The 24,158-nt window shown below is 49.0% G+C and overlaps 1 protein-coding gene across 1 annotated transcript in view; it reads right to left on the bottom strand.

Moving 5' to 3' along the window:
* The window catches only part of rasgrp4 (RAS guanyl releasing protein 4), a 191,265-nt gene extending 186,383 nt beyond the window's left edge, over nucleotides 1–4,882 (bottom strand). Inside the window, exon 1 of the mRNA XM_072490239.1 lies at nucleotides 4,617–4,882. Coding sequence (XP_072346340.1) covers nucleotides 4,617–4,717 — 101 coding nt within the window. The 5' untranslated portion in view covers nucleotides 4,718–4,882. The remainder of the gene's footprint in view (nucleotides 1–4,616) is intronic.
* Nucleotides 4,883–24,158: the final 19,276 nt, after the last annotated feature.

The raw sequence follows: 24,158 nt of genomic DNA on the forward strand, positions 1-24,158 counted from the left end.
GACTTTGCCCTGCCCAGTCACATCCTTCTTGTACCTCAGTGTGCAGAGCTCCAAATGCGCTAACCTAATGGCCTTGCCTTCACCTTGTCCTCGAATTCACATCTTCTGCCTGCATTTTTCGACCTTGCAAAGAAATTGTCAACAGGCTCACCTTCTTCAGGGGCAGCACGGTAGCACAGTGGTTAGCACAGTTGCTTCTAGGGTCCCAGGTTCGATTCCCGGCTTGGGTCACTGTCTGTGCGGAGTCTGCACGTTCTCCCCGTGTATGCGTGGGTTTCCTCCGGGTGCTCCGGTTTCCTCCCACAGTCCAAAGATGTGCAGGTTAGGTGGTTTGGCCATGATAAATTGCCCTTAGTGTCCAAAAAGGTTAGGTGGGTTTACTGGATTACGGGGATAGGGTGGAGGCATGGGCTTAAGCTAAAGCCGGATGCTCTTTCCAAGGGCCAGTGCAGACTTGATGGGCCGAATGGCCTCCTTCTGCACTGTAAATTCTATGATTCCTGCCTCAGGCTTTGAGATTCATATCGATGGATCCGATAATTTGGAGGTGCGTGCTGAACTTTAAAAAAGTTTTTGCGTGAGATTTTAGTCACCTCACTCGCCTCCCAGCTATGAAACAAATTTAGCCCTTGTTCTCCTGTAGGATGTGGCTGACCCGTCCTCTACACTAGACCATTTAGAAAGCGCCTGAATGTCAGTGTCAATATTTCTATTGTTTTTAACCATTGCAAGTTGATAGTTCTATTAATGTATAAATGATTGAGAATTTTCTGTAATGAAATATTCGGCGTGTATTAAATGTAGTTTTATTCATGGGGTCATGGTTAGTGCACAAGCCCCGATTTCAATCTTGCGGCCCTCTGGGGTGAAAGAGCGACCCACTCACGAGAGTAGGTTGCGTATCACTGCTATACACCATCACCTTTGTAAGGCACGTACATTCAAGGCAATTATCAATTCAATCTGGAGTTCATTGGTGGGTTATCCATTGTTCTAGATAACCTAATAACATGCAAATGATTCTTATCAGGTCCTGGCTTGCTTTATGCTGACTCTGAAACCCGCCCCTTGACACACCCGGACTGGATGACACTCCAGTGCAGGACTGAGTGGATGCGGCATTGCCAGAGGTTCCGTTTCTTGGGTGAGGTGTTAGACCCACCAATATTTCGCCCTCAATCAGCATCATGTTTGCATATGGGCCGTTACAGTGCCCGCATTTCCAGCCTCCCTTCCCGCCGCCAACTGGGCACCGCGCCAACCCGCACATGCGCGGGGGACTTCCTCAACGCGCCGGCCCTGACGCAACATGGCGCGGGGATTCAGGCGTCGGCCGCGTAATAAAATAGGGCCGGGACTGGAGAGGCCGGCCCGCCGATCGGTGGGCCCCGATCCCGGGCCAGACCCCATCAGAGCCCCCCCCCCTCCCCGGTGATGGAGCCCCCCTCCCACAGGCCGCCCCCTGACCCTGCACGCAGAGTTCCCGCCGGCTGCGAGCAGGTGTGGTCGGCGCCGGCGGGAATCTGCCGTTTCCGCCCGGCCGCTCGGCCCATCAAGGCCGGAGAATCGACGGCCAGGCCGCGGACAGCGGCCCGCGACTGGCGCTGCGCAAAATGTGCCGCCGCAAATGGCGGCGATTCTCCGCTCCTCGGAGAATCACGTGCCGGCGTCGGGGCGGCGTTTCTCAGAGTATCCCGCCCTAAATCTCTGGATTATGAGTCTAGTGACAATACCACTACAGCGCAGCCTCCCCTCTTTACTATAATACCCCAGCCCCATTGAAATAAAAGCCAACATTCCACTTGTCTTCCCTGTTACCTTCTTAATGGACAGTATCCTCCGCTAGACTATGGCCACAGCTGTCCATTGATGTCAGCTCTGGGAAGTGATCTGTGACGGATGGTGTGGGACGGTTGCCAGTTTCTACCACTCATCCACCTTGCCCCCCCAACCCAAGCAGCATCATGTGACCAAGTTGCTGGAGAAAGGACTATGCTCATTATATCAAAACCCCACAAGGGTCGGAACCTTCAGCAGCAAATTGAAAACAAACTTTGCAGTTCCGTTGGGATTCTCTGTTTCCGTCGGGAGCGCACATTTGCCCGTGGGGTCCCCGGCCGCATGGAGTGGCATCAATGACAAGTCCCATTGACAAACGGCGGGAGTAGAGAACGGCACGCCACCGAGAAACCCGCGGCTGGAGGACCCGGGATTGCAGCCCGATGTGTAAATAAATGACACGACTAATATTTGCCCTCTGCCGTGCTCTATTTCTGGCCTCTTCCACATCTTTTTCTTATTCATTTACGGGACATGGGCATCGCTGGCTAAGCCAACATTTATTGCCCATCACTAATTGCCCTTGAGCCGCCATCTTGAGCCGCTGCAATCCATATGGTGTAGGTACACCCACAGTGCTGTTAGGCAGGGAGTTCCAGTATTTTGACTTAACGGCAGTGAAGGAACGGCCGATGTATTTCAGGGTGGTGTGAATATTGCCCAACACTGTGTTAATCCCTTCCTCAAGCACTCCTGGGGATGTCTCAGCTATTGCAACCTGCCTTTTCCTCTCCAGTCGCGTCCTTTGGCCTTCACCCATAACCCTCAACCTGTTAACCCCTGAATTGCTACCCCCTGACCCTAACCGCCACGTCCCCCACCGCTGTTTAGCACAGGGCTAAATTGCTGGCTTTGGAAGCAGACCAAGGCATGCCAGTAGCACGGTTCAATTCCCGTAACAGCCTCCCCGAACAGGCGCCGGAATGTGGCGACTAGGGGCTTTTCACAGTAACTTCATTTGAAGCCTACTTGTGACAATAAGCGATTCTCATTTCATTTCAATCTCTCATCCCACCTACGCCAACCCGTTTGTAAAGCACCTTGGGTAGCCTCGAGTGAGCCTGCAATATTTGCACAAGAGTTTGGTAAGTTTGCCCAATTAAATGTTTTTGAGCAATGCCTCGCTGTTCTATCACCTTCCCTCCGTGTCAGAAATAACGATTAGCGATCCCCAGAAACTTTAAGTGAGCGAAACATCCCAAATGATTCACTGCCCCAGGAAATACCAAGGTTTGACTCCGGGCCACATGAGGGGATCTGAGGTAGGTTTTAAAGGAGCGCCTCGAAGGAGGAGTGAGCGAGGTGGAGAGATTTAGGGTGGGATTTTCCAAGGTCACAACCAAGCTGAAGGCACCTCCGCCAAATGTAAGCAAAAGATATCTTGACATTCAATGCTCCTTCCACGTCCAATGGCATTACCATCGCCGAATCCCCCAATATCACCATTCTAGGGGGGGGTTACCATTGACCGAAAACCAATCTGGACCTGTCGTATAAACACTGCGGCTCCAAGAAACAATCAGAGGTTGGGAATCCTGTGGAGAGTAACTCGCCTCCTGTCTCCCCAAAGCCTGTCCACCATCTACAAGGCACAGGAGTGTAATGGAATAAATGTTGGGCCTGGCCAGCAATGCTCAGACCCCTTGAAAGGATTAAAAAGTATATGTAGCACTGGATGGGGACAGGAGGGGAGCAGGACGGTAGGTGTGGGAAGGGGGAGGGTTGGGGGTACAAGGTTTCAATGAGCTGTCAAGGTGTCACACTTAGGGCCAGTGCAGACACAGGAACTCACCTGCTGTCATGTCCAATATCGGTAGCTATTTCACCCAACAAACTCAATACAGTCTACTCCCCCTCCCCCCACCGCCATCCTGAACACCTCCCTTTGAAGTTAATCTTAGATTCACCTCCAACAATTAGATTCAACCATTGTGATGCTCTCATTGTGCTGAGATCCCACCTGCCCTCACACACAGACACACACATTCAGAGACACATACATACAGAGGACACATGCACTGTCAGCTAGACACACACACACAGAAACACACACATACAGACACCAGACAGACACAGACAGAGACACACACTGGGACACAGACAGCGATGCACGCAGTGTCACGCACAGGCAGCCAGGCACACACACACAGACACCCACAAAGTGACAAACAGACAGCAATGCACACAGGCAGAGACAGACAGGCAGACAGATACACACAGTATCACGGACAGGCACATACACGCACACACAGGCAACAACACAGGCACACACACTGACAGTAACACACACAGGCAGCGACACAGACACACACACAGACAGTAACACACACAGGCAGCAACAGAACCACAGACAGAGACACAGACAGTCAGACACACACAGGCAGTAACACGCACAGGCAGATAGCCAGACACACACACACAGTAACACACACAGGCAGTGACACAGACACACAAACAGAGACACAGTCAGACACAGACAAACAGTAACACACAGGCAGCGGCACAGACAGGGACACAGTCAGTCAGAAAAAGACACAGAGACAACTAGACACACACAGACAGAGACACACACACACAGACAGAGACACACACACACCCAGACAGCGAGACACACAGGGACAGACACACAGACACAGAATGATTGCTCCAACTGAATGGCCTTCAGAGCCAGAAATCCAGAGAGGCTGAATTTACACCTCCAACAACAACAACATGTGGACGTCAGGAACCGGAGTTTAAAGAAAATGCATCTCTCTCTCTCTCTCTCGCTCGCTCACCTTTTGCTGTCTCTTCGATTCATCTTTGCTTCTTTATTCCTGAAAGCAAGCAGTAAAGAGTTGAAAGTTGCCTCGGCTGCCCGGGTTTCCTCCTCTTTCATGTGTTGCTGTTTAATTTCCCCCAGATTCCAGCTTCTTTGACAAGACAGCGAGCTGTCACTTCACTTCTCCCACTTGTCTCTGACGCAGTGCTGTGTGTGTGTGTGCAAGCAGGAACTGGGTTAGCGGCAGTGGCCGGTTCACACTGACTGCTCCCGTCCCGGGACACTCCTCCGCAGGCAGGGCTGCAGGGCACAGGCTGGGGCTGGAGGAGCCCGACCAGCCCAGGCACAGCAGGGTCCAGTCCCACTGTGGGCACAGTTATCCAGTGAGAGAGAGAGAGGGGGAGGGAGGGAGAGAGAGAGAGATAGAAAGAAAGAGAGAGGGAGCCAGGGGGGAGAGAGGTAGAGGGGGAAGAGGGAGAGAGAGAGAGAGAGGGGGGGGGGGGGGAGAGAGGGAGAGGGGGGGGGGGGGGGAGAGAGAGAAATAGAAAGAGAGAGGGAAGAAGGAGAGAGAGGGGGAGAGAGATAGAAAGAGAGGGGGAAGAGGGAGAGAGATAGGGAGAGATGGAAGAGGGAGAGATAGGGAAAGAGAGAGATGGGGAGAGATAGAAAGAGGGAGACATAGAGATAGAAAGAGAGAGAGGGAGAGATAGTGCGATAGAAAGAGAGATAGATAGAGAGAGGGAAGAGGGATAGAAAGAGAGAGGGGGAGATATAGAGAGAAAGAAAGAGAGATGGAAAGATAGAGAGTGAAGACAGATAGGGAGAGATAGAGAGAGCGAGGAAGAGATAGAAAGAGGGAAGAGAGAGAGAGTGAGAGAAAGAGATAGATAGAGAGAGGAAAGAGAGAGAGCTAGGGAGAGATAGCGAGGGAAGAGGGAGACATAGGAAGAGCTAGAAATGAAATGAAAATCGCTTATTGTCACAAGTAGGCTTCAAATGAAGTTACTGTGAAAAGCTCCTAGTTGCCACATTCTGGCGCCTGTTCGGGGAGGCTGGTACGGGAATTGAACCGTGCTGCTGGCCTGCCTTGTTCTGCTTTAAAAGCCAGCTATTTAGCCCTGTGCTAAGAGAGGGAAGGGAGAGAAAGACAACTAGAAAGAGAGAGGTAAGAGGGAGATATAGGGAGAGGTAGAGAAAGGGACGAGGGAGAGATAGGGAGAGAAAGAGGGAGAGAGAGGGGAGGGATAGAAAGAGAGATAGATAAAGACAGTTAAAAAGGGAGATAGAAAGGGAGAGGGAAGAGTGAGAGCTAGGGAGAGATAGAGAGAGGGAAGAGGGAGAGATAGGGAGAGAAAGAGAGAGGGAAGAGGGAGTGATCGGGAGAGAGAGGGAAGAGGGAGTGATCGGGAGAGAAAGAGAGATGGAAGAGGAAGAGATAGGGAGAGAAAGAGGGAGAGAGAGAGCGAGGGAGAGAAAGAGAGATAGAAAGAGACAGATAGAAAGAGAAATAGAGAGATAGAAAGAGAGAGATAGGGACAGAGAGAGATAGAATGAGATAGAAAGAGAGAAGGAAGAGGGAGAGATAGAGATAGAAAGAGTGATAGGGAGAGAAATAGAGAGAGGGAGAGATTGAAAGAGAGAGAGAAAGAGAGAGGGAAGAGGGAGAGATAGGGACATAGAAAGAGATAGATAAAAAATGAGAGATAGGGAGAGAAAGAAAGAGAGATAGAAAAATAGAGGGAAGAGGGAGAGAATGAGAGATAGTGAGAGAAAGAGAGATAGAAAGATCAAGGGAGAGAAAGAGGTAGAAAGAGAAAGAGGGAGAGAGAGGTAGGAGAGAGTGATAGAAAGAGAGAGGGAAGAGGGAGAGAAAGAAAGAAAAAGGGGAGAGAAAGAGAGAGGAATACAAAAGTTGAAAGAGGGAAAGGGAGAGAAAGAGAGAGATAGAATGAGAGAGAGAGGAGAGGCAGAGTAAGAGAGATAAATATATTCTGTACAGTTAGTGAAATAGAGAGAAAGAGAGAAGGGAAGAAGAGGCTGAGGAAGAAACACAGATAGAAAGAGGGAGGGAGAGAGAAATAAGGAGAGAGAAAGAGTGGGTAAAACAGAGGGAAGGAGCGAGAGGGGGAGAAGAGAGAGTGAAAGAGAAATAAGAGAAAGAGCGAGAAAGGCAGAGGGAAAGAGAGAGAAAAAAGACAGAAGAAGAGAAAGTAAGCGAGAGAACAAAAGGTTGGGGAAGGACAAAATAGAGAGCTAGAATAAGAAAAGGCGAGAGAGAGACTGAAAGAAAGAGAGAGACAGAAACAGGAGAGTTCTGCTACATTGAAATGTAACAGCGTGGTTATAAACTAACACTCTTACCCCAGGGCTCAGAGACTCACTGCACCTTTCTGCCGGCCCGCAGCTCACAGGGAATGGGTTCTGATGTGTTTTTGTTATCTGGTCTGGTTCACTCCACTAACCGAGGAACTGGACTGTCTGATAAAGCTCGAAATCTGGAAATTGCTCAGGTCAACAACTCCCTGCTTGTCGTGTTTGTCTTTCATTGATGTGCATATGTCTGTGTGTGTTTGTGTGCTCATATGTGTCTATATGTATGTGTCTATATGTATGTGTGTTTATATGAGTATATATATGTGTGAATGTGTATGTTACATGTGTATATATACATGTGTGTGTCTATATGTGTGTGTATGTCTTTTATTTATATGTAAATATGTGTGCAGGTATATATGTGTATGTGTGTGTATATATGTATAAAATCATTATAATCTTTATTGTCACAAGTAGGCTTACATTAACACTGCAATGAAGTTACTGTGAAAATCCCCTAGTCGCCAAACTCCGGCGCCTGTTTGGGTACACTGAGGGAGAATTCAGAATGTCCAATTCATCTAACAAGCACGTCTTTTGGAACTTGTGGGAGGAAACTGGAGGAAACCTACACAGACACGGGGAGAATATGCAGACTCCGCACAGACAGACCGACACCCAAGCCGGGAATCACACCAGGGACCCTGACGCTGTGAGGCAACAGTGCTAACCACTGTGCTACCGTGCTGCCCATATGTATGTGTGTGTATATGTGTGTAAGTGTATATGTGTATATATATATATATGTGTGTGTATATATATATGTGTGTATATATGTGCGTATGTATATAAGTGCGTCTACATATGTGTGCAAGTGTATAAATATGCATGGGTGTATATATGCCATTGGGCAGACGCAGCATGGGTTCATAAAGGGCAGGTCGTGTCTAACTAATTTAGTGGAATTTTTTGAGGACATTACCAATGCGGTAGATAACGGGGAGCCAATGGATATGGTATATCTGGATTTCCAGAAAGCCTTTGACAAGGTGCCACACAAAAGGTTGCTGCATAAGATAAAGATGCATGGCATTAAGGGGAAAGTAGTAGCATGGATAGAGGATTGGTTAATTAATAGAAAGCAAAGAGTGGGGATTAATGGGTGTTTCTCTGGTTGGCAATCAGTAGCTAGTGGTGTCCCTCAGGGATCAGTGTTGGGCCCACAATTGTTCACAATTTACATAGATGATTTGGAGTTGGGGACCAAATGCAAAGTGTCCAAGTTTGCAGACGACACTAAGATGAGTGGTAAAGCAAAAAGTGCAGAGGATACCGGAAGTCTGCAGAGGGATTTGGATAGGTTAAGTGAATGGGCTAGGGTCTGGCAGATGGAATACAATGTTGACAAATGTGAGGTTATCCATTTTGGTAGGAATAACAGCAAAAGGGATTATTATTTAAATGACAAAATATTAAAACATGCTGCTGTACAGAGAGACCTGTGTATGCTAGTGCATGAGTCACACTAAATTGGTTTACAGGTGCAACAGGTGATTAAGAAGGCAAATGGAGTTTTGTCCTTCATTGCTAGAGGGATGGAGTTTAAGACTAGGGAGGTTCTGCTGCAATTGTATAAGATGTTAGTGAGGCCACACCTGGAGTATTGTGTTCAGTTTTGGTCTCCTTACCTGAGAAAGGACATACTGGCACTGGAGGGTGTGCAGAGGAGATTCACTAGGTTAATCCCAGAGCTGAGGGAGTTTGATTATGAGGAGAGGTTGAGTAGACTGGGACTGTACTCGTTGGAATTTAGAACGATGCGGGGAGAACTTATAGAAACATTTAAAATTATGAAGGGAATAGATAGGATAGATGTGGGCAGGTGTTTCCATTGTCGGGTGAAAGCAGAACTAGGGGGCATAGTCTCAAAATAAGGGGGAATAGATTTAGGACTGAGCTTAAGAGGAACCTCTTCACCCAAAGGGTTGTGAATCTATGGAATTCCTTGCCCAGTGAAGCAGTTGAGGCTCCTTCATTAAATGTTTTTAAGATAAAGATAGATAGTTTTTTGAAGAATAAAGGGATTAAGGGTTATGGTGTTCGGGCCGGAAAGTGGAGCTGAGTCCACAAAAGGTCAGCCATGATCTCGTTGAATGGCAGAGCAGGCTTGAGGGGCCAGATGGCCTACTCCTGCTCCTAGTTCTTATGTTCTTATGTGAGTAAATGTCTAAATATGCATGTGTGTATATATGTGTGTGTGCATATGTATCAATATAAATTTTATATATATTGTTATGGGCCAGGGTTTAGAGAACCCCAAAGTGTATCATGGAGTTCACCTGACCCACAACTTTTACTAGATTGTGGTATGGGGAGCACACGGCCCACTCTACAGGTGTGGTACAGCAGAAATGGAAAAGTATTTTTTAAAGCAAAACAATGTTTATTCTATGAACTCAAGTTAACCTTTTTAAAAACATACAGTGAACATCTTAGCAACCATCAATTCAAATACAACCCCCAAAGAATACAACACTAAGTAACCCTTAATAACTTCCCAAACAACATCCAGAAGACAAAAGAAACACCTTTTAACAGAAGCACATTAGGTTTACATTCACTACTGAGAACATTTATAATTCTGAATTCACCAAATGATCAAGAGATAGTATTTTTGGGGCAGAGAGATCAACAGTACACCTGCTTTGTCTGGCTTCAGCTCCAACACTGAAAACAAAACTAAAACACACCCTGTAGCGAACAGCCTAAATTGAAAGTAAAAAGCTGTCAGACAGTCCAGCTCCACCGACACTCTGACATCACTGCAGTAACATGAGCAGCCAAACATTTCTTAAAGCGACATTCTCATGACAATATATATATGTATATATCAGAGTTCCAAACTCACACTCTGTCCATCCCATTGCAGACTGGCAGAAAACTCCAAGCCTGGCACTCACCTCACCCCACCGCACACAAGCCGGGGGCACTACCAGGGTTCTCGGCACACTGCCAGGGTTCCTGGCTGGCGGTGCCACCGTGCCCAGGTGGCAGGTTGGCACTGCCAGGGATCGGGCCCGGGTGTACTTTGGACAAGTGAGGGGAGGGGAGGGGGGGGGGTGGAGAGGGGTGCGTTTCTGGGGGGTATCCCCAAGGTTGGGGAGGTTGGGGATGGGGGGGTGGGGAAATCAGAAACGTGGGAGTGGGGCAGGGCTGAAGGGGTGGGGCGAGAGGGCGGTGGGAAAGATGGCGGCTGCCGGACAAAATGACACCCCCATCTGTGAGGTCGCCAGCAGCAAATACCTCTAAGTGCGGCCTCGGCGGAGAGATTCTCCGCAGGGCCCAGAAAAACGGCAAAGGTGGATCGCGGCAGCGTACGTTAAAGTCAGTCCACTAAACCGCGCCCTTTGGCACCAAATCGGGAGAGAGAGGGTGGGAGGGCAAACGTAAGGAAGGAGGAACGAGAGTGAGAAGAGTTTCCTGGACGTATACTGGGAGTGGTGGACATGGTTCATTGATCTGGAGGGGGAAGGGAGGAGGGGGGTTTAGGCTGAACCCGCCCAAGGCTGTCATTAGTGGACTGAATCCGGCAGGGGCCTTCAGGAGAAGCTGCAGTGGGATCTTCCCAATGTGTTGGTTCCCCTGCTGAAATCCTTGGGAATCGGGGTCAGAAACCTGAAATGCAGCATGGCGTGAGGAGGAGGTCACGAAAGAAGCAAATCATTTTAAATCAACACCCACAGCTTTAATTGCTTTGCAGAGCATTTTTGTAGAACTTTGTCTTGTGGCTAGGTGGTTAGAATTTCCTCCACCCGGCTGTTTGCATGTGTGTATGTAAATCTGGAGTCCTGTTCAAACACAAGTGACAATCAAACAGCTTGCCCTCTTTGCAGAATGCACAGCACCTTGGACCCACTGCTGTTCTCATTGGCCCAGCTTAAAATTCCCTCATTGCCCAAAATCCGCTGAGCCCAATGTCAAGTGCTCCAGAAATCCCGATCCCCGCTGATGAGAAGTGGAAGCTCGCGATGGAATCAGGCGGCACAGCAGTTAGCGCTGCAGCCTCACAGCGCCGTGGACCCGGGTTCCATTTTCGGCTTCGGGTCGCTGTCTCTCATAACTATTAAGAAGCGCTGAGATGAGCCGGCGTAGCATGCAAGGCTGCCCACCAAGTGCTGGAAAATGGGATTAGAGTAGATCGATGTTTGATGGCCGGCGCGGACAGGATGGGCCGAAGGGCCTCTTTCTGTGCTGTAAAATGCTATGCCTGTATAACAACAGCAACCTGCATTTATGTAGCGCCTTTGATGTAGTTTTAGACGTCCAAAGGTGCTTCAGAGAGGCTTTACCGAACAAAATCGGAGTTGCCAACCCCCAGGACTGGCCCGGAGTTTCCAGGAATTGAAGATCAGTCTCCAGGACACAGCTGTGTGTGCGACCCTGGAGAAAAATCATCGGGACGGTAAACAAGTAGTTTGTTACCCGTCATTTTCTTTCAAATGGCTCTTTACCAGGTTTAACAATGTCTATAATGAGGGGCGATGGTTGAGAGGCTGTTTGACTGACAGTCGGGCGCCGTCCAATTGGGTAATGAGTCTTTTGTTTTCCGATTGGAGTACGTCACAAGGACGGACATGTTGGCCGGGATATGGCTGGAATGTGGAGGGTAAGTCATGTGATGGAACCTCCAGGAATATATTTTATCACAGTTGGCAACCCAATTGACACTGAGCCATATGAAGAGATATTTGGTCAGATGACCATAAACCCGGTTAGAAATACATGTTTTAAGAAATGGCTTGAATGAGGAGACGGAGAGAGCGGTTTAGAGGGCAAATTCCTGGAGCAGGGACCAGGGGCTGGATTCTCTGTCGCCCGACGCCGAAATCGTGTTCGCCGATCGGGCGGAGAATGCGTTTTCCGGCGAAATCGGGGTCGATGCCGGTTTTACGTTGATCCACCATGTGCCACTCCCTCCAAACTGCTGTCAATGTGACGCGCAGTGCGCGCCGTTTCGATGGGGTTGACGTGTCTTTGGCCGGCCCACCCGCGATGCTATGCCCCCGACGGGCCGAGTTCCCGACGGCGCAGGTTATGTGTGGTCTCCCTCAGAGCGTAGTAAGGGCGTGGAATGCCCTGCCTGCAACAGTAGTGGACTCGCCAACACTAAGGGCATTCAAATGGTCACTGGAGCGACATATGGACGATAAGGGAATAGTGTAGATGGGCTTTAGAGTGGTTTCACAGGTCGGCGCAACATCGAGGGCCGAAGGGCCTGTACTGCGCTGTAATGTTCTATGTTCTATGTTCAGCCGTCGGGAAGCCGGCGTGAACGCTGTGTCCAGCGGCGCCACACCCAGCCGGGATCCATGTCGCTGGCCAGGGGCGGGGGGGGGGCACGGTTGGCGGGTTGGGGTCGTGCACGGCCGCCGCCATGTTGTACGGCGCGACCAGTGCAGGTCTTCAGCCGTGCGCAAGCGCGGCCGAGACCCGGCCATTCTCCGGCCGTTTTCGGCGCGATTAGCAGGCGTTTCCCGTGCCGCCGGCGCACGCCTCTCACTGGTACCGGAATCAGTGAGGGCCTCGCCCCGATTTGCTGGTCGTGAAACAACACGGGACCCACGCTGTCGTCGGCACTTAGCCGCGGTGGATGCTAATGCATTTGAATTGTTTTAATTGAAAGGGTTGATTCTCTCAACCGAGTTAGTGCTCACGTGAACAATCACTCAGACATTTGGATATAACCCTGCCTCTGATCCTCAGAAACTCTCACTACAAATGTCCACTTCCTGCCTGACTGACCCCTTCACTTGCTTCTCTCTCTTCAACAAAGCAAGTCCTCGCCCTCTCTGATTCTCTCTGGACTTTGTCCTCCTCCCACACTTCCTCTGTTTTTCAACTGACAGCCACGGGTCTTGTCGTCGGGCTCACGCCTCTTTGGCCCCAAGCTCGAGGGTTTAGATTCTGCCCCGGAGACCTGGACCGGAAATGGGGGCCGCCGCTCCAAGTGCAGTGCCGAGGGAGGGCTGCCTTTCAGATGGTAAATTGACCCCAGGCCCCGTCAGCCCTCTCGCTCAGAGGCTAACATGCAAACAAGGAGTGGGGAGGAGGCCATTCAGCCCCTCGAGTCTGCTCCGAAAATCGGCAAGGGCGATCTACCTGGTGTACTGGCCAAAATTTGTCCCTCAATCCGCTTCACTGAAACAGGTTTCTATCGCAGTGTGTGCGAGCTTGCTGCATGCAAATTGGGTCCAGTCCTTGCCACGGTCCAATGGTGGCACCGCATTGGCTCTGGGGCATCTTGGAGTTGTTGCAGGCGCCATATAAATGCAAGTTCTTCCCTGGTGGGGTGGAGAAAGCCAGGCCAAAGTGATACGAAAGGGGGGGGGGAGGGTGCAAGAGGGCAATGGTTCAAGACGGGTGAAGGGGAATTTGGTCAAGTGTGGACAGCGACTGGAGTGGGTTTGCCTAATGGATCAGTCCGACCCTGGTACAGAATTAATTCAGGGGGGGCATCTGGATGCTGTAATGGTGAGGGAGGTCAAGGGTTAATATTTTAGAAGATTGGCATTGAAAGGAGCTGATGGGCCTTCACCCCATTTTATGATCAAATTTGGTACGTCCCTGGATGGCATGGCTCAGTTCCCCAGTTAGCTGAAGGCAAAGCTCATAGCGTCAGTTTGACCCGAGATTATCGCACAGTTCCATTTACAGGAACTAATCCTGTCACGAGCCGCTCTTTCATCTAGATACAAACAAATTACAGTAAGAAGTCTTACAACACCAGGTTAAAGTCCAACAGGTTTGTTTTAAACACTAGCTTTCGGAGCACTGCTCCTTCCTCAGGTGAATGAAGAGGTAGGTTCCAGAAACATATATATAGACAAAGTCAAAGATGCAAGACAATGCTTTGAATGTGAGCATTTGCAGTTAATTAAGTCTTTACAGATCCAGAGAGAGGGGTAATCCCAGGTTAAAGAGGTGTGAATTGTGTCAAGCCAGGACAGTTGGTAGGATTTCGCAGGCCAGATGGTGGGGGATGAATGTAATGCAACATGAATCCCAGGTCCCGGTTGAGGCCGCACTCATGTGTGCGGAACTTGGCTATAAGTTTCTGCTCGGCGATTCTGCGTTGTCGCGGGTCCTGAAGGCCGCCTTGGAGAACGCTTACCCGGAGATCAGAGGTTGAATGCTCTTGACTGCTGAAGTGCTTCCCGACTAGAAGGGAAAAGTCCTGCCTGGCAATTGTCGCGCAATGTCTGTTCATCCGTTGTCGCAGCGTCTGCATGGTCTGGTCAATGTACCACGCTTCGGGACACGCTTCACCCACCTTGAACCATTGCCCTCTTGCCCCCCCCCCCCCTATTTGTATCATTTTCATTGCACTTTGACCTGGCTTTCTCCACCCCTTTCTGGGAAGAATGCTTCGGGATGTCCCGAAGACTTCTTACTGTGCTTACCCCAGTCCAACGCCGGCATCTCCACACCAAACAAATTACAGTCATGGATCAGCCTTTTCAGAAATAGCTGAACTCTGTACACTTACTCAGCAATAACCTGCCTAGCAGGCACTCAGTTTGGGTTCTGTCCGGGTCACTCAGCTCCTGGCCACATTACAGCCTTGGTTGAAACATGGACAAAAGAGCTGAATGCCAGAGGTGAGGTGACAGTGAGTGCCTTTGACATCAAGGCAGCGTTTGACCGAGTATGGCATCAAGGAGCCAGAGCTAAATTAGAGTCAATGGGGATCAGGGGGAAACTCTCCGCTGGTTGGAGTCATACCTGGCACAAAGGAAGATGGTTGTGGTGGTTGGAGGTCAATCATCTCAGTCCTGGGACATCAATGCAGGGGTTCCTAGGCCCAACCATCTTCAGCTGCTTCATTGATGCCCTCCCTTCCATCATAAAGTCAGACATGGAGGTATCAACTGAAGATTGCACATCAGAGAGTGGGAATAAACGGGTCCTTTTCAGAGTGGCAGGCAGTGACTAGTGTGGTACCGCAGGGTTCAGTGCTGGGACCCCAGATGTTCACAATATACATTAATGATTTGGATGAAACGAATTGCATGCAATATCTCCAAATTTGCAGACCACACTAAGCTGGGTGGCAGTGTGTGCTGTGAGGAGGATGCAGAGAGGCTGCAGGGCGACTTGGACAGGGCTGGCTGAGTGGGCAAATACTTGGCAAATGCAGGTAAATGTGAGGTTATCCACTGTGGTGCAAAAACAGGAAGGCAGATTATTCTCTGAATAGTAGCAGTTTAGGAAAAGGGGAAGTGCAACGAGACCTGGGTGTCACGGTGGAAGAGTCGCTGAAAGTTGGCATGCAGGTACAGCAAGCGGTGAGGAAAGCTAATGGCATGCTGGCCTTCATAGCGAGAGGATTTGAGTACAGGAGTAGGGATGTCTGTCTGCAGTTATACAGGACCTTGGATCATAAGATATAGGAGCAGAATGAGGTCATTTGGCCGATAAGAGTCTGCTCCGCCACACCTTGAATATTGTGTGCAGTTTTGGTCTCCTTGTTTGAGGAAGGACATTCTTGCTATTGAGGGTGTCCAGCGAAGGTTCACCAGACTAATTTCCGGGACGGCAGGACTGACATATGAAGAAAGACTGGATGGACTGGGCTTGTACTCACTGGAGTTTAGAAGAATGAGAGGGGATCTCACAGAAACACATAAAATCCTGATGGGACTGGGCAGGCTAGATGCGGGAAGAATGTTCCCGATGTTGGGAACGTCCAAAACTAGGGGTCACAGCCTAAGAATAAGGGGTCAGCCATTCAGGACTGAGATGAGGAAGAACGTCTTCTCTCAGAGAGCTGTGAGCTTGTGGAATTCTCTCCCACAGAAAGCTGTTGGGGCCGGGTCGTTGGATATATTCAATAGGGAGCTGGACATGGCCCTTGCGGCTAAAGGGATCAAGGGGTATGGAGAGAGAGCGGGAGTGGGGTACTGAATTTGCACGATCAGCCATGATCCTATTGAATGGTGGTGCAGCCTCGAAGGGCCGAATGGCCTCCTCCTGCACCTATTTTCTATGCTTCTATCCGCGACTCCTCAGATAATGAAGCCGTCCACGTCCAAATGCACCAAAACCTGGACAACATTCAGGCTTCGGCACACAAGTGGCAAGTAACATTTGTGCCACACAAGTGCCAGGCAATGCGCATCAGGAGAGAATCCAACCATCTCCCCACCGTGGCCATCACTGAATCTACCCAATATCCCCCTGAGGGTTACCATTGACCAGAAACTGACCTGGGCCAGGGTTACAAATCTGCAGCTACAAGAGCAGGTCAGAAGCTGGGAACTCTGTGGAACTCACCTCGTGACTGCCAAAGCCCACATGTCAGGAGTGTGATGGAATACTCTCCACGTGCCTGGATGAGCGCAGTTCCAACTACTCTTGAGAAGCTCAACACCATCCAGGACAAAGCAGCCCCCTTTAATAGCAACCCATCCACCACCTTAAACATTGGCTTCCTCCATCACTGAACTCCACCACCTTAAACATTGGCTTCCTCTGAACTCCACCACCTTAAACATTGGCTTCCTCCATCACTGAACTCCACCACCTTAAACATTGGCTTCCTCTGAACTCCACCACCTTAAACATTGGCTTCCTCTGAACTCCACCACCTTAAACATTGGCTTCCTCCATCACTGATCTCCACCACCTTAAACATTGGCTTTCTCCATCACTGAACTCCACCACCTTAAACATTGGCTTCCTCCATCACTGAACTCCACCACCTTAAACATTGGCTTCCTCCATCACAGAACTCCACCACCTTAAACATTGGCTTCCTCCATCACTGATCTCCACCACCTTAAACATTGGCTTCCCCCATCACTGAACTCCACCACCTTAAACATTGGCTTCGTCCATCACTGAACTCCACCACCTTAAACATTGGCTTCCTCCATCGCTGAACTCCACCACCTTAAACATTTGCTTCCTCTGAACTCCACCACCTTAAACATTGGCTTCCTCCATCACTGAACTCCACCACCTTAAACATTGGCTTCCTCTGAACTCCACCACCTTAAACATTGGCTTCCTCCATCGCTGAACTCCACCACCTTAAACATTGGCTTCCTCTGAACTCCACCACCTTAAACATTGGCTTCCTCCATCACTGAACTCCACCACCTTAAACATTGGCTTCCTCCATTGCTGAACTCCACCACCTTAAACATTGGCTTCCTCTGAACTCCACCACCTTAAACATTGGCTTCCTCCATCACTGAACTCCACCACCTTAAACATTGGCTTCCTCCATCACTGAACTCCACCACCTTAAACATTGGCTTCCTCCATCACTGAACTCCACCACCTTAAACATTGGCTTCCTCCATCACTGAACTCCACCACCTTAAACATTGGCTTCCTCCATCACTGAACTCCACCACCTTAAACTTTGGCTTCCTCCATCGCTGAACTCCACCACCTTAAACATTGGCTTCCTCCATCGCTGAACTCCACCACCTTAAACATTGGCTTCCACTGAACTCCACCATCTTAAACATTGGCTTCCTCTGAACTCCACCACCTTAAACATTGGCTTCCTCCATCACTGAACTCCACCACCTTAAACATTGGCTTCCTCTGAACTCCACCACGTTAAACATTGGCTTCCTCCATCGCTGAACTCCACCACCATAAACATTGGCTTCCTCTGAACTCCACAATCTTAAACATTGGCTTCCTCCATCACTGAACTCCACCACCTTAAACATTGGCTTCCTCTGAACTCCACCACCTTAAACATTGGCTTCCTCTGAACTCCACCACCTTAAACATTGGCTTCCTCCATCACTGAACTCCACCACCTTAAACATTGGCTTCCTCTGAACTCCACCACCTTAAACATTGGCTTCCTCTGAACTCCACCACCTTAAACATTAGCTTCCTCCATCACTGAACTCCACCACCTTAAACATTGGCTTCCTCTGAACTCCACCATCTTAAACATTGGCTTCCTCCATCACTGAACTCCACCACCTTAAACATTGGCTTCCTCCATCACTGAACTCCACCACCTTAAACATTGGCTTCCTCTGAACTCCACCACCTTAAACATTGGCTTCCTCTGAACTCCACCTCCTTAAACATTGGCTTCCTCCATCACTGAACTCCACCACCTTAAACATTGGCTTCCTCTGAACTCCACCACCTTAAATATTGGCTTCCTCCATCACTGAACTCCACCACCTTAAACTTTGGCTTCCTCTGAACTCCACCACCTTAAACATTGGCTTCCTCCATCACTGAACTCCACCACCTTAAACATTGGCTTCCTGCATCACTGAACTCCACCACCTTAAACATTGGCTTCCTCCATCACTGAACTCCACCACCTTAAACATTGGCTTCCTCTGAACTCCACCACCTTAAACATTGGCTTCCTCCATCTCTGAACTCCACCACCTTAAACATTGGCTTCCTCTGAACTCCACCACCTTAAACATTGGCTTCCTCTGAACTCCACCACCTTAAACATTGGCTTCCTCCATCACTGAACTCCACCACCTTAAACATTGGCTTCCTCCATCGCTGAACTCCACCACCTTAAACATTGGCTTCCTCTGAACTCCACCACCTTAAACATTGGCTTCCTCTGAACTCCACCACCTTAAACATTGGCTTCCTCCATCACTGAACTCCACCACCTTAAACATTGGCTTCCTCCATCACTGAACTCCACCACCTTAAACATTGGCTTCCTCTGAACTCCACCACCTTAAACATTGGCTTCCTCCGTCACTGAACTCCACCACCTTAAACATTGGCTTCCTCCATCACTGATCTCCACCACCTTAAACATTGGCTTCCTCCATCACTGAACTCCACCACCTTAAACATTGGCTTCCTCCATCACTGAACTCCACCACCTTAAACATTGGCTTCCTCTGAACTCCACCACCTTAAACATTGGCTTCCTCCATCACTGAACTCCACCACCTTAAACATTGGCTTCCTCCATCACTGAACTCCACCACCTTAAACATTGGCTTCCTCCATCACTGAACTCCACCACCTTAAACATTGGCTTCCTCTGAACTCCACCACCTTAAACATTAGCTTCCTCCATCACTGATCTCCACCACCTTAAACATTGGCTTCCTCTGAACTCCACCATCTTAAACATTGGCTTCCTCCATCACTGAACTCCACCACCTTAAACATTGGCTTCCTCCATCACTGAACTCCACCACCTTAAACATTGGCTTCCTCTGAACTCCACCACCTTAAACATTGGCTTCCTCTGAACTCCACCACCTTAAACATTGGCTTCCTCCATCACTGAACTCCACCACCTTAAACATTGGCTTCCTCTGAACTCCACCACCTTAAACATTGGCTTCCTCCATCACTGAACTCCACCACCTTAAACTTTGGCTTCCTCTGAACTCCACCACCTTAAACATTGGCTTCCTCCATCACTGAACTCCACCACCTTAAACATTGGCTTCCTCCATCACTGAACTCCACCACCTTAAACATTGGCTTCCTCCATCAATGAACTCCACCACCTTAAACATTGGCTTCCTCTGAACTCCACCACCTTAAACATTGGCTTCCTCCATCTCTGAACTCCACCACCTTAAACATTGGCTTCCTCTGAACTCCACCACCTTAAACATTGGCTTCCTCTGAACTCCACCACCTTAAACATTGGCTTCCTCCATCACTGAACTCCACCACCTTAAACATTGGCTTCCTCCATCGCTGAACTCCACCACCTTAAACATTGGCTTCCTCTGAACTCCACCACCTTAAACATTGGCTTCCTCTGAACTCCACCACCTTAAACATTGGCTTCCTCCATCACTGAACTCCACCACCTTAAACATTGGCTTCCTCCATCACTGAACTCCACCACCTTAAACATTGGCTTCCTCTGAACTCCACCACCTTAAACATTGGCTTCCTCCGTCACTGAACTCCACCACCTTAAACATTGGCTTCCTCCATCACTGATCTCCACCACCTTAAACATTGGCTTCCTCCATCACTGAACTCCACCACCTTAAACATTGGCTTCCTCCATCACTGAACTCCACCACCTTAAACATTGGCTTCCTCTGAACTCCACCACCTTAAACATTGGCTTCCTCCATCACTGAACTCCACCACCTTAAACATTGGCTTCCTCCATCACTGAACTCCACCACCTTAAACATTGGCTTCCTCCATCACTGAACTCCACCACCTTAAACATTGGCTTCCTCCATCACTGAACTCCACCACCTTAAACATTGGCTTCCTCCATCACTAAACTCCACCACCTTAAACATTGGCTTCCTCCATCACTGAACTCCACCACCTTAAACTTTGGCTTCCTCTGAACTCCACCACCTTAAACATTGGCTTCCTCTGAACTCCACCACCTTGAACATTGGCTTCCTCCATCACTGAACTCCACCACCTTAAACATTGGCTTCCTCCATCACTGAACTCCACCACCTTAAACATTGGCTTCCTCTGAACTCCACCACCTTAAACATTGGCTTCCTCCATCACTGAACTCCACCACCTTAAACATTGGCTTCCTCTGAACTCCACCACCTTAAACATTGGCTTCCTCTGAACTCCACCACCTTAAACATTGGCTTCCTCATTCACTGAACTCCACCACCTTAAACATTGGCTTCCTCCATCACTGAACTCCACCACCTTAAACATTGCCTTCCTCCATCACTGAACTCCACCACCTTAAACATTGGCTTCCTCCATCACTGAACTCCACCACCTTAAACATTGGCTTCCTCCATCACTGAACTCCACCACGTTAAACATTGGCTTCCTCCATCGCTGAACTCCACCACCTTAAACATTGGCTTCCTCCATCACTGAACTCCACCACCTTAAACATTGGCTTCCTCCATCACTGAACTCCACCATCTTAAACATTGGCTTCCTCCATCACAGAACTCCACCACCTTAAACATTGGCTTCCTCCATCACTGAACTCCACCACCTTAAACATTGGCTTCCTCTGAACTCCACCACCTTAAACATTGGCTTCCTCTGAACTCCACCACCTTAAACATTGGCTTCCTCTGAACTCCACCACCTTAAACATTGGCTTCCTCCATCACTGAACTCCACCACCTTAAACTTTGGCTTCCTCTGAACTCCACCACCTTAAACATTGGCTTCCTCTGAACTCCACCACCTTAAACATTGGCTTCCTCCATCGCTGAACTCCACCGCCTTAAACATTGGCTTCCTCCATCACTGAACTCCACCACCTTAAACATTGGCTTCCTCCATCACTGAACTCCACCACTTTAAACATTGGCTTCCTCCATCACTGAACTCCACCACCTTAAACATTGGCTTCCTCCATCACTGAACTCCACCACCTTAAACATTGGCTTCCTCCATCGCTGAACTCCACCACCTTAAACATTGGCTTCCTCCATCACTGAACTCCACCACTTTAAACATTGGCTTCCTACATCACTGAACTCCACCACCTTAAACATTGGCTTCCTCCATCACTGAACTCCACCACCTTAAACATTGGCTTCCTCCATCACTAAACTCCACCACCTTAAACATTGGCTTCCTCCATCACTGAACTCCACCACCTTAAACATTGGCTTCCTCCATCACTGAACTCCACCACCTTAAACATTGGCTTCCTCTGAACTCCACCACCTTAAACATTGGCTTCCTCCATCACTGAACTCCACCACCTTAAACATTGGCTTCCTCTGAACTCCACCACCTTAAACATTGGCTTCCTCTGAACTCCACCACCTTAAACATTGGCTTCCTCCATCACTGAACTCCGCCACCTTAAACATTGGCTTCCTCTGAACTCCACCACCTTAAACATTGGCTTCCTCCATCACTGAACTCCACCACCTTAAACATTGGCTTCCTCCATCGCTGAACTCCACCACCTTAAACATTGGCTTCCTCTGAACTCCACCACCTTAAACATTGGCTTCCTCCATCACTGAACTCCGCCACCTTAAACATTGGCTTCCTCTGAACTCCACCACCTTAAACATTGGCTTCCTCCATCACTGAACTCCACCACCTTAAACATTGGCTTCCTCCATCGCTGAACTCCACCACCGTAAACATTGGCTTCCTCCATCGCTGAACTCCACCACCTTAAACATTGGCTTCCTCTGAACTCCACCACCTTAAACATTGGCTTCCTCCATCGCTGAACTCCACCACCTTAAACATTGGCTTCCTCTGATCTCCACCACCTTAAACATTGGCTTCCTCCATCGCTGAACTCCACCATCTTAAACATTGGCTTCCTCTGAACTCCACCACCTTAAACATTGGCTTCCTCTGAACTCCACCACCTTAAACATTGGCTTCCTCCGTCACTGAACTCCACCACCTTAAACATTGGCTTCCTCCATCACTGATCTCCACCACCTTAAACATTGGCTTCCTCCATCACTGAACTCCACCACCTTAAACATTGGCTTCCTCCGTCACTGAACTCCACCACCTTAAACATTGGCTTCCTCCATCACTGATCTCCACCACCTTAAACATTGGCTTCCTCCATCACTGAACTCCACCACCTTAAACATTGGCTTCCTCCATCACTGAACTCCGCCACCTTAAACATTGGCTTCCTCCATCACTGAACTCCACCACCTTAAACATTGGCTTCCTCCATCACTGAACTCCACCACCTTAAACATTGGCTTCCTCTGAACTCCACCACCTTAAACATTGGCTTCCTCCATCACAGAACTCCGCCACCTTAAACATTGGCTTCCTCCATCACTGATCTCCACCACCTTAAACATTGGCTTCCTCCATCACTGATCTCCACCACCTTAAACATTGGCTTCCTCCATCACTGAACTCCACCACCTTAAACATTGGCTTCCTCCATCACTGAACTCCACCACCTTAAACATTGGCTTCCTCCATCACTGAACTCTACCACCTTAAACATTGGCTTCCTCCATCACAGAACTCCACCACCTTAAACATTGGCTTCCTCCATCACTGAACTCCACCACCTTAAACATTGGCTTCCTCCATCACTGATCTCCACCACCTTAAACATTGGCTTCCTCCATCACTGAACTCCACCACCTTAAACATTGGCTTCCTCCATCACTGAACTCCACCCCCTTAAACATTGGCTTCCTCTGAACTCCGCCACCTTAAACATTGGCTTCCTCCATCACAGAACTCCACCACCTTAAACATTGGCTTCCTCCATCACTGAACTCCACCACCTTAAACATTGGCTTCCTCTGAACTCCACCATCTTAAACATTGGCTTCCTCTGAACTCCACCACCTTATACATTGGCTTCCTCCATCACTGAACTCCACCACCTTAAACATTGGCTTCCTCTGAACTCCACCACCTTAAACATTGGCTTCCTCCATCACTGAACTCCACCACCTTAAACATTGGCTTTCTCCAATACTGAACTCCACCACCTTAAACATTGGTTTCCTCTGAACTCCACCACCTTAAACATTGGCTTCCTCCATCACTGAACTCCACCACCTTAAACATTGGCTTCCTCCATCACTGAACTCCACCACCTTAAACATTGGCTTCCTCCATCACTGAACTCCACCACCTTAAACATTGGCTTCCTCTGAACTCCACCATCTTAAACATTGGCTTCCTCTGAACTCCACCACCTTAAACATTGGCTTCCGCCATCACTGAACTCCACCACCTTAAACATTGGGTTCCTCCATCACTGAACTCCACCACCTTAAACATTGGGTTCCTCCATCGCTGAACTCCACCACCTTAAACATTGGCTTTCTCCATCACTGAACTCCACCACCTTAAACATTGGCTTCCTCTGAACTCCGCCACCTTAAACATTGGCTTCCTCTGAACTCCACCACCTTAAACATTGGCTTCCTCCATCACTGAACTCCACCACCTTAAACATTGGCTTCCTCCATCACTGAACTCCACCACCTTAAACATTGGCTTCCTCCATCACTGAACTCCACCACCTTAAACATTGGCTTCCTCCATCACTGAACTCCACCACTTTAAACATTGGCTTCCTCTGAACTCCACCACCTTAAACATTGGCTTCCTCCATCACTGAACTCCACCAACTTAAACATTGGCTTCCTCCATCACTGAACTCCGCCACCTTAAACATTGGCTTCCTCCATCACTGAACTCCACCACCTTAAACATTGGCTTCCTCCATCACTGAACTCCACCACCTTAAACATTGGCTTCCTCTGAACTC

Source organism: Scyliorhinus torazame, chromosome 25, assembly GCF_047496885.1.
Source record: "Scyliorhinus torazame isolate Kashiwa2021f chromosome 25, sScyTor2.1, whole genome shotgun sequence".
In the NCBI taxonomy this organism is placed as follows: domain Eukaryota; kingdom Metazoa; phylum Chordata; class Chondrichthyes; order Carcharhiniformes; family Scyliorhinidae; genus Scyliorhinus; species Scyliorhinus torazame.